At 40.1% G+C, this 14,595-nt stretch overlaps 6 protein-coding genes across 6 annotated transcripts; 4 read left to right on the top strand and 2 right to left on the bottom strand.

The window, feature by feature from the left end:
• Positions 1–343: 343 nt before the first annotated feature.
• On the top strand, positions 344–1,243 carry PHYBLDRAFT_174540 (hypothetical protein; the record flags this gene model as incomplete). The annotated part of the gene is made up of 2 exons (XM_018437277.1): positions 344–1,010; positions 1,074–1,243. 2 exons carry the CDS (start codon positions 344–346, stop codon positions 1,241–1,243), a joined length of 837 nt encoding a protein of 278 aa, XP_018285195.1.
• Positions 1,244–1,655: 412 nt separating this feature from the next.
• Positions 1,656–4,487, bottom strand: PHYBLDRAFT_151763 (Homeodomain-like DNA binding domain-containing transcription factor; the record flags this gene model as incomplete). The annotated part of the gene is made up of 8 exons (XM_018432745.1): positions 1,656–2,138; positions 2,376–2,432; positions 2,589–2,939; positions 3,071–3,312; positions 3,395–3,464; positions 3,498–3,640; positions 3,821–3,863; positions 4,410–4,487. 8 exons carry the CDS (start codon positions 4,485–4,487, stop codon positions 1,656–1,658), a joined length of 1,467 nt encoding a protein of 488 aa, XP_018285194.1.
• Positions 4,488–4,920: 433 nt separating this feature from the next.
• Positions 4,921–6,531, top strand: PkaR1 (protein kinase A regulatory subunit). Its single transcript, XM_018429831.1, has 3 exons — positions 4,921–5,146; positions 5,209–6,078; positions 6,146–6,531. Exons 1-3 carry the CDS (start codon positions 4,963–4,965, stop codon positions 6,325–6,327), a joined length of 1,236 nt encoding a protein of 411 aa, XP_018285193.1. The 5' UTR covers positions 4,921–4,962; the 3' UTR covers positions 6,328–6,531.
• Positions 6,532–6,768: 237 nt separating this feature from the next.
• Positions 6,769–8,514, top strand: PHYBLDRAFT_189122 (hypothetical protein; the record flags this gene model as incomplete). The annotated part of the gene is made up of 5 exons (XM_018439609.1): positions 6,769–6,916; positions 6,972–7,106; positions 7,175–7,509; positions 7,714–8,057; positions 8,135–8,514. 5 exons carry the CDS (start codon positions 6,769–6,771, stop codon positions 8,376–8,378), a joined length of 1,206 nt encoding a protein of 401 aa, XP_018285192.1. The 3' UTR covers positions 8,379–8,514.
• A 924-nt stretch (positions 8,515–9,438) lies between these two features.
• PHYBLDRAFT_85784 (hypothetical protein) lies at positions 9,439–12,699 on the top strand. Its single transcript, XM_018443618.1, has 6 exons — positions 9,439–9,666; positions 9,767–9,980; positions 10,059–10,152; positions 10,250–10,478; positions 10,530–12,421; positions 12,485–12,699. Exons 1-6 carry the CDS (start codon positions 9,482–9,484, stop codon positions 12,574–12,576), a joined length of 2,706 nt encoding a protein of 901 aa, XP_018285277.1. The 5' UTR covers positions 9,439–9,481; the 3' UTR covers positions 12,577–12,699.
• Positions 12,416–14,264, bottom strand: PHYBLDRAFT_85770 (hypothetical protein). Its single transcript, XM_018443617.1, has one exon. It carries the CDS (start codon positions 14,241–14,243, stop codon positions 12,834–12,836), a length of 1,410 nt encoding a protein of 469 aa, XP_018285276.1. The 5' UTR covers positions 14,244–14,264; the 3' UTR covers positions 12,416–12,833.
• Between the last annotated feature and the right edge of the window lie 331 nt (positions 14,265–14,595).

Raw genomic sequence — 14,595 nt, 5'->3', positions numbered from 1 at the left:
TCGGTCTTTGATTTATGACTTGATGTCATAATTGTTACTTCTTTAGCTTTTAGCTATTCTTTTCTCTTTACACTAAAGCTTTAGGACTTCCTACTAAATTAGCTTCATATAGCTCTGACACAATTTACCCGGCAGTATGATATAATTATTTTAACGATCTTTAAGATATTATCTACAATATTAACTGTAATAATTATTGGCCCGATTACTTAATCGTTTATATATATTTTATATGCTGACATGATAGCTACTAAGTTATCCCAATATGAATATGTTCTTATATGTGATAAATCAAACAGCCGAGTGTCTGGATCACCACATGTCACATCATGATTTGTTAACCATGACTTTACCGTTGGAATATATACCAGGTAGAGACAAAATGAGTCGAATGGTGCTCAAACACCAGGATGTTGTCGATATTATTAAGAAGGAATTACTAGATGCCCCGAATGGTACTTACACTCTGGCTGATAGCGATTGGAATAATTCAAGATGTGATGTTCTCTATATGTCCAATCTACCTTTGTCATTCCCACCAGTGCTGATCGAAGTTCAAAATACCATCAATGACCTGTTCCTTCATCGTTTGGTTTCCTATTCGTTGAACGTTGTCAAAACTTATCACGCTCTCCCAGTGGTATTGGTGTTAGGTACCAAAAAAAATTCTCCGGTCAGCCTGATTTTGGATTTCAACAAGGAATCCGAGAAAAAGCCATCGTTATTGACGATTCCTTCTTTGATTCGGGCAAAAAAAATGCTTAATCATATCCAAAGAAACCACCATGACAGTAATTATTACACGAATCCCTTGAACCCCCTGCTTGGTCTGTCACTCTTCCTGTTGGAGCAACAAACGTCTTTGTATCGTCATACTTATTCTGAAGACCCGACCATTATCCTTCTTTATCAAATCGCGTTCGCGCAATTATACCCTCAGGAAACATACCAACAAAAATTTCAGTCGGCTGTGGAAACGATATGCTCAACGAACAAACACTTATTTGGAAGTATTCTTGATAAAGTTGACTGAAAGGAACCACTCAACAAGATTCGACGAATTTGTGAAAAAGGTATACATTACAATGATGAAGTAAAGGCCAAAATCGTGGATGATTCAGCATCCTCACAGTCTTCGGATGAACTGGATTTCCCTGAACCTTTACCCATAGGACCACAATCAAAGCGAACACATACAATGGTGAACGAAGACATTGAATTTGTTGAATCATTCAAAAAATAACAAAATGGCCGCATGAACTGGCAGTCTTGCTTAAAAGCCGGTCATTGTCGCAAACTCCTTGTCGCATACACTACTCCGGAAAGCTTACAAGTCGCGTATGCTATGGTTTCAAAAAAAAAAGACAACAAATAAATCTGTGTTCTTATTTTAACATGCTCATATTGAGTCAACGTCATCAGTACGTTCACTGTTCCTTGCACATCTTCATGTATAACTAAGGTGCCGCGTCTTGCTCATATTCTATGTCGTCTCGACCATATTCATACACAAATTCAAACATCATTATTATTTTTGTATTTATTGGTCGGTCACAGTACAAAGCACTGAGCGGTTGGCTTAATATGCCTAAATTTTTGTATTACAATATTGATATGAGAGGGAAAAGGTAAAAAAAAGAGACTAAGAGAAAAAACTACTCCAGGAAGCGCCTTATCACCACTAGTGTCTTGGCTGCTATCACACCCGGAAGGAAGATCTGTTCGTCTATGACAGAGGCCCAGTGAGCTCGCCAGATGGCATGAATTGTAGAGGCTACAATTAGAGATTTTGCGTGTTTGGAGATGAAAGTATCAGCAAAAGTTAACGTGGTAAAGAGAGTGTTCATCCTTGCCAGAGACCAGCGCGGGCATACCTGAGAGAGGATGATACTCCGTATCAGTCGTTTTTTGGGGCAGTTGATGAGGAAGTGATCAGAGGTATCTATGACCGACAGGAATATGGGGCAAATGTTGTCGTCGACAAAATTGCCAGTCTTTTGAAAAACAAAAGATCGAGTAGGCAGGCGCCCCCACAGGACCTTCAACCAGATGGTACGACTATCATGAGGAATTCTGAGTTTCCAAAAACGGATCCATGCTGCGCGAGAGAGATTTGGTGTAAGTGTGGTTGTATATGGCTTCGAAAATCCGAAGTAGATGCATTATACAGGGATGTTTTGCCTATAATAATGGCTTTAGTGAGGGGAGAGAGGTCAAGAGGGTCCGGCATAGAAGTGTCAGTCAGATGAGCCTGGCTATCTCAAAAATCATAATGAATAAAAAAAATAAAGAACAGTCAAATCATTACACTCTCGAGATTTTTTTTCACTTGCACTTACGCTTACGCTTTGACTCACGCTTTGACTTACACTTACACACTTACGCTTACGCTTACGCTCAAGATTTTTTTTTACATTGATTTTGGAAGCATCCTGTGACTATTACATGGGCTCTCTATTTCGACATTTATCCCAACACTTGTAAGAATGTGAAACGAAGCCTCTCAAATGACTTTTCTCCGCATCTTTGCAGGTTTCGGTAATTCTTTTTGATAAGGTGTCTTCCTGCAAAAATTTATGGTGCTTTACCCTACTCTTTGCCACGGCCCAGAATTGTTCAATTGGGTTAAGCTCAGGAGAGTAGATAGGAAGATGCACACATTTATACCCTCGATACTCAATGTACTTCTTTATGTTTTCATGCATGTGAATAGGTGCATTATTCATCACTACATAGTGACCTTTCATATGTGGATGTTTGTCCATTTCATCAAGCGTAATTTTTAAGAAACTGATTTGGTGACTCGTTACAGTTCCTGAGCTTATGTATCCTTCAGCCTCTCTCTTCTTGGCAGGCCTGGGTTTTTTACGCCGACTGTTATCAAACCTGCTGCAGAGATAGCACCCAACATAGACGTTGTGTTTGGTCTCGTAGTTGGCCTGGTAACAATAGCACGAGTTCCTTTTCTGGACTAAGCTCTTGAGCGTTTCATATTTATGTCAAAAGCAGACTTGTCAAGAAACACGCAATTCGTCAGGAAACTCATGTCTGTATTTTCTCATTAACCAACCCAATTGTATCGTTCCTCAATTTTTGCCGGACTGTTTCGTTCAATAGAGTGGAAATCTGCTTTCTTCAACGAAAGGTTGCATTCACTTCTCATAAAGTTATAAATAGTGCTACAAGAAACTTTAAGATCATGGAATTGGTTCAATAAATTCTTGGCCACTTCAACAACAGAAGCAAATGGATTAGCTTCAATGAAATTGATAACGGTCATTTTATGATCTTCAATCAAGATACATCTTCGGCCTATTTTTTGTATTGTCAAAAATGCTCTCAGGGCACATATAATATTGCTTTACCCATCTTTACGCTGTTCGAATGTGAATACCCAACTGCTTCGCTGCAGATGCTGCACTCATACACTTCTCAATCTTCAGTTCGAAAAACCAATCTTTATCCTACGCAGTATAACGCACATAGTCCCGTTTTACGTTTGCCTCCTTCATACGAGTATATTCGTCTTTTGGCTTTTCTATCAACATAGGAGAAGTCAGGGAAGATTCACTCGAGGAGACAGTTTGCATGTATTCCCTATGAGTAGCAAGTGTCTCAACAACAGCATTCCCATGTCCATCTTTATATAAAAATATTGTACTCATGTTAAATTAGTAAAGTATTGAAAAATGAAAGAAATGCACAAAAAAAAATATCTACCCTGTATTTATACTCTTACAGTGCCAAGAATCATGGTTACACGGTTTCTAAAAATATACTCTGGCCAGTGATATTAATTCTGATTGGCCAGTGTCATTACCTTCTGGAAGCACTAAAGACCTTCGGGTACTCAGATTTGCGGTCTAGCGAATAAATGCAGTCCCTTATAAAGGAAAATTAGCGTAACACTAGAACCACTAGACTACAAATTTGATTAAGGTTTGGCAGATTTTTTGTCAAACCTTATTCAAATTTGCGGCCAATAATATTGCCTTATTTATCTCTCTAAACTGACGATATTGAAATAGCAAAAATGTATAGCAGAATATAAGCTTCGAATATTAACTTGTAAGAGCTAAGAAAGTCTGATTAAACATTTATATACAAATTTTTCTCGTAATTATATATGAAATATAACTTAGATAAATAATCTGCAATATATATTCCGATAATACATAGAAGCCATAACAACTTTGTAGTCGAAAGAAGCGAAATATTTGGGCAAGACAATAGCATATGTTACTCTTTGTAATTTTAGTAGTCGCCTTGTTAAAAATTATTTTTCAGGTAATGAGCAGTCCTTCTATAGAACCATTTTGAATATTTCAAAAAAACTTCTTTAAGCCATTTTTTGTACGACTGTGCAAATTTGAGTGCCTAGAGGTCTCTACTGTATATATAAGCTAAACAGATGCCAACTTGGAGTGCATAGCATGAATACCGTACTTGAGATAAAGATTTGCATCATTTGAAAATAGATTGTTCATTTTGATTCAAATATAAGTTTTTGTTACGCACATGGCTTAAAATTTTGTTCTTAGTGTCACCTCGCACAGACTGGGAGTAAATAAGGGTCTCAAGGAAAACAGCGCATCATTCAACTCACGCCTCATAACATTTCATGACCATGAAACAACTCCGAAGCGAATATATGGTCAAAAGAATGATTGAAGGAAGAACAATACACTTATTAGTGAAAGTGTTGATTATTTACAGCTACAGAAGAGTAAATATAGGCTCAAATGGGTACAAGAAGAAAAACTACAAAAAGCACTTTACTAGCTCTTATACATATAGTTATTGTTTAGAGAAACCATGTGGTGTAAATAAGCAATTTACTTGAATACATTTTCACTCAAATTTTTGGCTATTGACCTTGATCCTTACTCGCGCCAAACTTGTCCCTCCGCTCCCTTTTCTTTCTCTTTCATTTTTATTCCTTTCTTTTCATATTCTTTTTCTATGGACACCGGTTTTTCATTCGCCCAGCCAGATGACTACACACAGCTTCTAACAGAGCTCCATTCAGAGTACTGCCGTGATCAGCCTGAAGATGTACTTCAATATTGCGCCAATTTCTTCAATCATAGACTTCAAGAACAACGTACGATGTTACGTCAACAGCGCAATCCCCAGAATTTTGAAGGTACACCCAAAATTCTGCACAATTCAGATGAGTGATAGTAAAGCTCATCATCTCATCTCAAGACAATGAGTTACATCCTCTTGCGGGGCATAACCAAATGTTTGGTGACCAACTATCAGACAGTGACAAAGACGATGATTTTGAGAGCATCGAGGCTTCGGATGAGGAACGGGATGAATTTACTGGAGAGCTCCTGTCGATGGCTCCCCCACCTACCTACAGCCGCGACCGTCGCACTTCGGTCAGCGCCGAATCAATGGCACCTACTCAGGGACGCGACTTTGTTAAAACAGTGATTCCCAAGAGTCCTGAGCAGTGTGCTCGTATTCGTGAGAGTGTTGGTAATAATTTCCTGTTTCGCAGTCTTGATGAGGAACAGTACCAGGACGTGGTGGATGCGATGGCCGAGAAACAGCTGCCTATCCATGAACGTGTGATTGAACAAGGAGCTGTGGGGGATTACTTTTATGTGGTTGAACATGGTACACTAGACTGCTATATAACCAAGAATGATGCCGAACCGGTCAAGGTTACAAGTTATGAAGCTGGCGGTAGTTTCGGTGAATTGGCTTTGATGTACAATGCGCCAAGAGCAGCGACGATTATTGCGACATCGGATGTTGTATTGTGGGCCCTCGATCGGGTCACCTTTAGAACGATCCTTATGGAAAACACTTCTAGAAAGAGGCGAATGTACGAAACCTTTTTAGAAGAGGTTCATTTACTCAAGTCGCTCGAGCCATATGAGCGCCACAAGATTGCTGATGCTTTGGAGTCAGTTCATTTTGAAGATGGTCAGAAAGTTGTAACCCAGGGCGATATCGGTGACCATTTCTTCATTATCGAGTCAGGAAAGGCTGGAGTATTTAAGACTGATGGTGAAGGAACTGCTCATCAAGTCAATCAACTCTCTCGAGGATCTTATTTTGGTGGTAAAGAATTTATCTTTGTGTTTCCAAAGGCTCTAGTATGATACTATATTAACGGTAATGTTATTAGAATTGGCTCTCTTAAATGATAGTCCGCGTGTTGCAAGTGTGATTGCTCAGGAATATCTGAAATGTGCTACTCTTGGTAAAAAGGCCTTCACGCGCTTGTTGGGGCCTGTTCATGAAATTCTGAAGCGTAATTCAGAGAATTACTATGCAGTTATTAACCAGCAAGAGAGACAGATTGAGTAAAGATATCTCAATAATCCCTGTCATATCCCCGGCCGCCCCTTTCTTCTTTTTCTTTTACCTCTGCAGTTTTACAATCCACTCAGTTTCCCCTTATTTCCTCCCTCTCTATCTATACATATCTAGACAAAGCATCCTATCGCATACAGAAAGATTCCTTTTTATTTTCTTGTTCTTTTACCCCTTAAATAAGAGTATGTTGCCTAGAACTCGTGTGTTTGGAGAATTATGGAACTCACCACAGTTAAATAGAATAGAAACTGCAGACAACAACTACAAAGCATAGGGGATCAATATCACTCAACACTAACTTGTCCAAGATCTACTATTGTTCGCCGACCCCTTAATTTAATGGGACCTACTTTTACCACACAAATCAAATACATATTTAAATAGCATACCTCAGCGTTAAGCCTTCATCCTCATCTCTTTCTCACTTGCAACATGATGGCCCTTGCTTCGCCTAGCGAAATTGCACCTCCACCTCCACCTGTGCCTATCACATCTACAGGTACCGGTATTGCCAATCTCCCAAATCAACGACATAAGATCGTCGCAAAGAATGGTGCTAATTTCACCCTTATGGTGTGCGGTAAGTAACATGATAATCGTTCAAGACTTTTTTCTTTATTAATCCAATCGAACAGGCGAATCTGGTGTTGGAAAGACTACATTCGTCAACACCCTCTTTACATCCACCATCAAGGAACCCAAGAACCTTAGCAAACGACGCCTTCGCCAACCACCTCCAAAAACTTCTCAGATTCAAATAACTCGAGCTGGTAAGAAAGAACCTTCGGATAGCTCATTAGTAAACAACATATCTAACTGGTCAAATAAAATAAAACAGAACTTGAGGAAAAAATGTTTAAGGTCAAATTGACGGTGATTGACACGCCTGGATTTGGTGATTATGTCAATAATCGCCACAGCTGGATTCCTATCATCGACTTTATTGATGACCAGCATGAAAAATACATGAGACAAGAGCAACAGCCATGTCGTAAGGGTGCGGTCGATATGCGTGTACATGCCTGTCTTTATTTCATCAAACCTACCGGCCATACTCTGACTCCACTCGATATTGAGGTCATGAAGAAACTTGGCTCGCGTGTTAACTTAATTCCTGTAATTGCCAAAGCAGACACTCTTACTCCTTCTTGCCTAGCTAAATTCAAGCAGAACGTAAGCACAAAATATTTTCTCCTTTGTCTCCTATTTGTGATCGAACTGTCCCCCTTCTCCTCAAAGAGCTTGCTCGCTTGATACCCTTTCTCTCGATGCTCCTTGTTCAAAAGGGGGTGGGGGTTCAAAAGAGTACCATGGCCGTCTAAACCCCCTTTTTGTTTTGTTTTTTCGTTTGGGAAAACTTCCTTTTTTATACAATAGATCCGTGATGTTGTGACAGCCCAGAATATCCAGTTGTATTCTTGCCCTATTGAGAGCGACGATGATAGCACCACCAAGCGCAATGTCAACATCATGACCGCCTCTCCCTTTGCTGTCATTGGATCCACTCAGGATGTCTTGACTGCAGATGGACGTAAAGTGAAGGGTCGCGAGTACTCTTGGGGTGTAGCTGAAGTTGAGAACGATGAACATTGTGACTTTAGAAAGCTCCGTAGTTTGTTGATCCGCACCCACATGCTGGATCTCATTACCACTACCGAAGAAAATCATTATGAGAATTACCGCCAAGCGCAAATGGAGACCCGGAAGTTTGGAAGTCCTCGGTAAGTTGGTTCGCATGAAAGTATTTATTTGTACTAAACTTCCTTTTCAATTATTTATTTATCTATATGAATAAAAGCTCTCAACCTTCAGAAAACGCAAAGTTCAAGGAAGAGGAAGAAGTGCTACGCAAAAGATTTACAGAGCAGGTCAAGGGTGAAGAAGCTCGGTTCCGTGCTTGGGAGCAACAACTGCTTAGTGAGAGAGACCGCCTGCACAAAGAACTTGAGTCTCAAAGCGACAAAATTAAGGATATTCAGAGTGAAATAGATAATTATTATTATAGCAACCAGCGTGATTCCCCAAGAACAATCAGAAAATAACATTTTACACTGTAATAGTCTCTGGGGGGTTCGTACCCTTCTTTACCTCTCTCTTTCCCCCAATAATATAATCTTATACGGTACCAATCAAGTTCTGCTACGAGAAAGCGCAATAAAACAGTGCATACTTTATATTAAATTTTAGTTTTCTTTGTTTAATATATATATATAAGTACGTTTCCGAACCTACCAGTTTTCATCATACTTTAGTCCTTGTCCTTTTTTCAATGCTTTTCCCTCTCTTTACTCTCCTTTCTCTCTCTGTTGCTATATTTGCCCAACCTCGTCGTGTTCCTCGTCTCGACCCTTGGGATGTTATTAACAAGACCTATCTTGTTCCCGTAGAGGCCCCACCAGGAGGATGCAGCGACTTGGTTATGCCATGGTAAGTACATACAACCATATCTCATATTTGTAATCTATGCTTGAAGAGTTAATTTATATATGTTGATTAGTGACAATTATTGCCCTGATACTTGCTATTATCCTGATGTACCCTGCCCTTATACATATGCTTCAATTTGTCCTCAAATTGCACCCAATACTCTGTAGTAAAATGAAACATGTAGAATAGGTCAATTTCTGGACATCTATACTCAATTCATTATACTCCGATTTTTATTCATGATTGATAACAATGAATACTTCCAATAATCAAATAAACAATATATATTTAATCTTTTTAATTAATTAAAATAGGAATAAAATAACAAATCACATTTTTATAAATCATACAATATATAAGACAAAGGTATAACCAAGTATTTTCTTGTACATCAAGACGGATACATACTTCTTGGTGCCTTCTTTTTATTACAGTATTTTGTGACTGGAACAGTCACGTCTATTGCAGGTGAAAGAATTAAGGCGGATAAAAAAAGAATTTTTTTGACCAACTCTACCTTTACTCAGACAAAAAAAGCAGCTTTCAACAAACGCATTTTTCTTGCAAGCGAGAAAGGAAAGAGAGAGAAAAGCGAGCAAACGACCGCATAACTCCAACTTCAATTACACCAAAGAAAAACAGTCACTGCTCTTGAACGCCGTCGATCCTTGTTGACTAATTAGACTTTGCGCGATCGATCAGAACAACCTTATTCCTGATGCCCAGCCACGAAAAGACAAAAGCAAGCCGTGCTAAGCCAAGTGTAGGGGCCAAGTCTACCACAGCCGCGATCAATGCTCAAGCAGAATCCCCCAAATACACTGCGAAGAACAGTATTGTCATGACAAAGACTGCAGGTGGAAATATTAGCGAATTTCCCTTTGAGTTTACTAAAGATTCAAAGTGAGTGATTTATCTCTTCTGCATGTATACATTCTCCTCGAATAAATGCAAAAATACACCTAGTATTATTTTCTGGGCCAGACGCTAATTAATTCACTAGATACTTCTTTTCATGCGTTGGATCGTGTGTTAAGGTCTTCAGCGTGGCCACTGGAGCAGTTGTGAAGGTACTGTCGCGATCTCCTGCTTCTGGAGGCCACAATTCAAAGATCACTCGGGTAATTCTCAACCCAAAAAACCCCATGCAACTTTATTCGGCAAGTTTGGATGGAACCATCAAATTGTGGGATTACAATGACGAGATTCTTCTAAAGGTAAATTAGATGTCTTTGATTTTAAAGCTAGACTTAATTATCGGTTAACACGAAGACGGTGATGGAATTATTGGGTAGACATATCGTATCGGTGCTCCTATTGAATTTATGGTTATTTCTGCTGTGCGTCCTGAAGAAGCTTACATCGTAGTTAACAAAGAAAACTCTGCAGGTAAATAACTATTGATCTACATTACCTAACCTTTTTAAAGATAAAAGAAGCAAGTGTAACTGACAAAAAAAGGGATTTTTGGACTTATTACTTAAAGTAGCCGAGAAGAAGGAAAAGAATGAAAAAATTGTCTATCGGTATGCACTTGATAGTGACCTTCCATTGACGTCTCAGGATCGATTGCGGTGGATTACAGCTATCCCAGAATGTCATTGCGTAGATGTATCAAATGACGGACGCTTTGTAGCGATGGCAGGAAAGAACAAATGTGTAATTTGGAATGTTACTGAAGGTGAAGAGCGTGTTTCAGAATCTGAATTACACAGGTACATGGAGGAATTTATGCATTTGTGTACACGAATTTAACTTTTTGGCAGCTATACATTCAAGGACCTCCCTACAGTCTTGGCATTTAGCCCAGACAACACATTTATCGCCATTGGTCACCAAAGTGGTCGTATCACACTGCAATATTGCCTTGTCCCTGGTACAGAGCACAAGCCTTTGTTGTCTGTGTTGCATTGGCACCATTTGCCTGTAAAGGCACTGAGATTTATGGGAGATGGCACTTATTTGATGTCTGGTGGTGAAGAGGCAGTATTAGTCATTTGGCAGCTGGAAACAGATCTCAAACAGTTCTTACCTCGTCTTGGAGGCAGCATCACATCGATCAACATTTCGCCCAACCACAAATACTACTCGGTTGGACTAGCTGACAATTCAATTCGTCTCATCAACTCTATTTCGCAAAATATTGAACAAGCGATCCAGGGTCTCCAATATGCTCAGACTGAATCAAATCGTCTGCCGCTTACCACCGGACTTATGGTTGAACCACGCAACAATAACATTGTACTTAATGGTGTGCCAGGAAGTATTCAATTCTATAACACCCAAGGAGATCACCACGTTATGGACCTCGAAGTTGCACCTACAAACCTCATTGCACGCAAGGAAATCAACGAAATCATTATAACATCTAATGTAGAACACGTTGCATTCTTACCCCGCGGTGAGTGGATGGCAACAGTCGATATGCGTGACGACGGAGAGACAACTGTAGAACTCTACCTTAAATTCTGGCAGTGGAACCCTAACAGTCAATCATACGCACTACACACCCGTGTCGATTATCCCCACGCACAGCCTATCACATCACTCACTTTTTCACCTTCTTCTCGTCACGGTCCTATGGCAATCACCACCTCTGCAGACAAAACCTTTAAGGTGTGGGTTCTATCAACGGAGCGTGAGGTTGTTTGGACTTGTCGCTCTGTTGGTGCTTACCGTGACAGTCCTGCCACTGGAGCGGCATTCTCTGACGATGGTAGTATCCTGGCTGTATCATTTGGCTCAATGCTCACTCTCTGGGATCCTTATGAAAATACCCTTCAGGGTATTCTTTCCCAACCATGTGATGATGAAGCAATTGAACATGTCGCTTTCTTGGGTGACAGTCCTTATGTACTGACAGCTACAAAGACACACTTTTATGTGTGGAATATGCTGACCTGCTCCGTTTGGTGGAGTTACCGATGCCCTGTTGATAAGCTCGCTGTCGACCCATTGAGCGGAAGAATTGCCATTGTACACAACGTTGGTACATATAGTCGATTACTCGTGTTTGAAGCCAAATCAGGGTTACCTCTTGCTATCCACACCATTTCTCACCGGTGTGCAGCTGTCACTTGGATCCCACAAAATGAATCCGCTGATCGTGAGACTAAATCCAGTAATATTACCATCCTTGATGTTAATCATGACCTTATTATGTTGGCCATCGTACCTGCTTCTAAGGCCAGTGCTGTTTCTACTGCTGCAGCAGAAGATTTATCAACAAAAACGACAATCGAGTCTGGCGAAACTTCGGGAATTCTTGACAGCATGTTCGGTGAGCGTCGTGATATACGCGAGGAGGAAAGAGAGCAGGAAGAGCTGAGGCTGAAGACTGCAATTCACCTTCGAGAAGAAGCTATGAAGCAATCTAGAAGAGAGCGACGACACAAATCTGAAGAGTCTGCAGATCCCACTGGACTAAAGGCTCCTAGCCACGTTTTGCCACATGTTGAAACTATCTTTGAAACCTTTATGGGTAGCTTAATGCGCCTTCGCATCAACAACGACTCGGTACAAGATGCTGGTATGGATATCGATACTGAGTCTTCCTCCGAGCCAATAAAGCTCCCCATCGCAGACGTAGACACCACTTTCATTCCCTCTGAAGACTTTACATCATTAACCGCATACTTTTCTACAATCAAATCAAAGGGTAATCAAATTTTATTATTTTAAAAAGTGTTCAACAAATCTAATTTTTCTTTTCTTGGTTCAGCACCTCCAAAAAATGCTTCCGAGACAGCCGCATCGTCCTCTGAAAATGAAGATACCGACGACGATGAAGATGCATCTCAAATCGACTGGTAGAAAATAATAATAATAACTACGACAACAACAACAACAACAAATGTGATAGATTAAACAAAAATTGAACCTCTTTATATATAAAACAAACAAACAAGCAAAAGACATATATGTGTAGTGTGTCTGAGTCAGTGTGTGCATCCGTGTGTTTTCCTACACTTTTTTTTTCTTGTATATTGACTTAAACAGTTTGTGAATGATTGTTTGGAGAAGATAAAAACGGCTGTATATAGTATAATATGTTCATGTTCATGTTTATGTTACATAGCCTTTGTTGACACTGGTAGACTATCTGAGCGAAACGTCCATTGTTGTTCCAGGCGGTCAATCCAGGACAACACTAGCGCCAAGCGACTCTTTAATGGTAACGTTTTCAACAGTCGCAGTTTATCCTTATTCAGGATTGGTAATACGAATGAAACCCACCAACACAATGCAGCTGATCTGGAGAGTGGAGGCATATCACCATGTAAGATCTGAATGTTTGTAAACCATGTTGGACCAAATAAGCCCTCTGTTGATGCTTTGCATCCTGTCACAGGCGGGCTTGCAAGACGGTGAATAAAGTCGCGAATTGTAATTGTCATAGATTCTGTCTCGTCATCTGGTAAGTCAATAGAGTTAAAGGTGTCATCTTGTTGAGGCATAATATCTGCTGCCCACAATGGGCGTCCAATCTCAACTACATCAACACTCAATGAACTCTCTTCATTAGTCTCATCTTCAGTAAGAGATGACTGCGAGCTAAGTTCTGTGTCTGTGATAGTTTGGAACCCAACGCAATCTTCAGATAAGTGGATTTCAGGTAGGATGTTGATTGTAGCTAAGAGGCTGGTATCGGTATCCTCTTTGATATAAGGACTGTGATCAAGGACTTGGAATCTATCGAGGCCAGCTAAATCAACCAATAGAATACCGTCTGATCGATGCTCGACAGCAAGAATCTTTACAAGGGTACCCATCAAGCTAAGCTTGGTACCACAGTAAACCATTCCGATACAGACATTATCATACCGCGAGGATTTTAACAAGCATGTTTGAAAGCGGCTTCTATCTTCAGGCATTACGGGTAGGCGAAAGCGTTGGTGAGGTAAAATAATTGCTTGAGAAACGTACAGCACCACAGATTTATGCCTATTACTGCTTCCAAGATCGCGACTGGTTCTACGTTGAGTGTCTTGGAATAGCTTCTTGCTTAGTTGACTTATCATGCGGTTACTTGGCTGATTAACAAGAGAAGTGTAACGAGGTAATGGGAGTTTACACGCTGAACAATGATTTTTAGTTGCTTTGAGGAACAAGGCACATAGACGGCAAAAAGTGTGGCCACAGTGAGTGGTTATTGGATCTGAAAATGGGTCGTGACAATGCATACACTCCATGATTGTTGATAATGCACTTGATTTCTGGGTAAGATGTGATGATAATTCTGAAGAAGGGTGGGCTGTATTTGTGATTAAGCGAGATATGGCGAAAACAGTGGTGTCGGGATGAAGGCTTCGTCCGAATAGATGTGATGGCTGATTACAGTCTGGAACGGGACAATGGAATACTTTCTGTGGTATAATATCAACACAGTCTCGACAAACGGTATAACCGCAAGAAAGTGCTACAGGATCTACAAGAGGATCCTTACACACATAACATGATAGGTAGACAAATTTAACCATGCTCAAAGCTCATGTATTTAGGTATTAAAAAAAACAAGTTTGTATAAAAAGCAACTCTTGAAAGCTAAATCCCTTTATTTATAAAGAAAAAAAAAGGTGCTTAAATGCTTGCCAACTCCCTTTAACTTCCCCCTTTTTATGAAAATATCATCTGTCAAGACTTCATCCCTCGATCAAGACAAATTCCTGATTTGGAAAAAATCACCGCCTTTCTCGATTTGGTACTTTCATTAGGATCACTTTCCTTCCAAGCCACGGATCCGTCCGTCACTTCCCAACCATTCACATTTGCTTAATCTTTTTGAAAGTCAGCCTTCAACCCCCTTTGTCCTGGTCATGCCTCACACACAGA

The sequence above is a fragment of the Phycomyces blakesleeanus genome (genome assembly GCF_001638985.1).
Source record: "Phycomyces blakesleeanus NRRL 1555(-) unplaced genomic scaffold PHYBLscaffold_31, whole genome shotgun sequence".
Classification (NCBI taxonomy): Eukaryota; Fungi; Mucoromycota; class Mucoromycetes; order Mucorales; family Phycomycetaceae; genus Phycomyces; species Phycomyces blakesleeanus.
The sequence above is the reverse complement of the archived record's forward strand: the minus strand, read 5'-3'. Positions and strand labels throughout refer to the sequence as shown.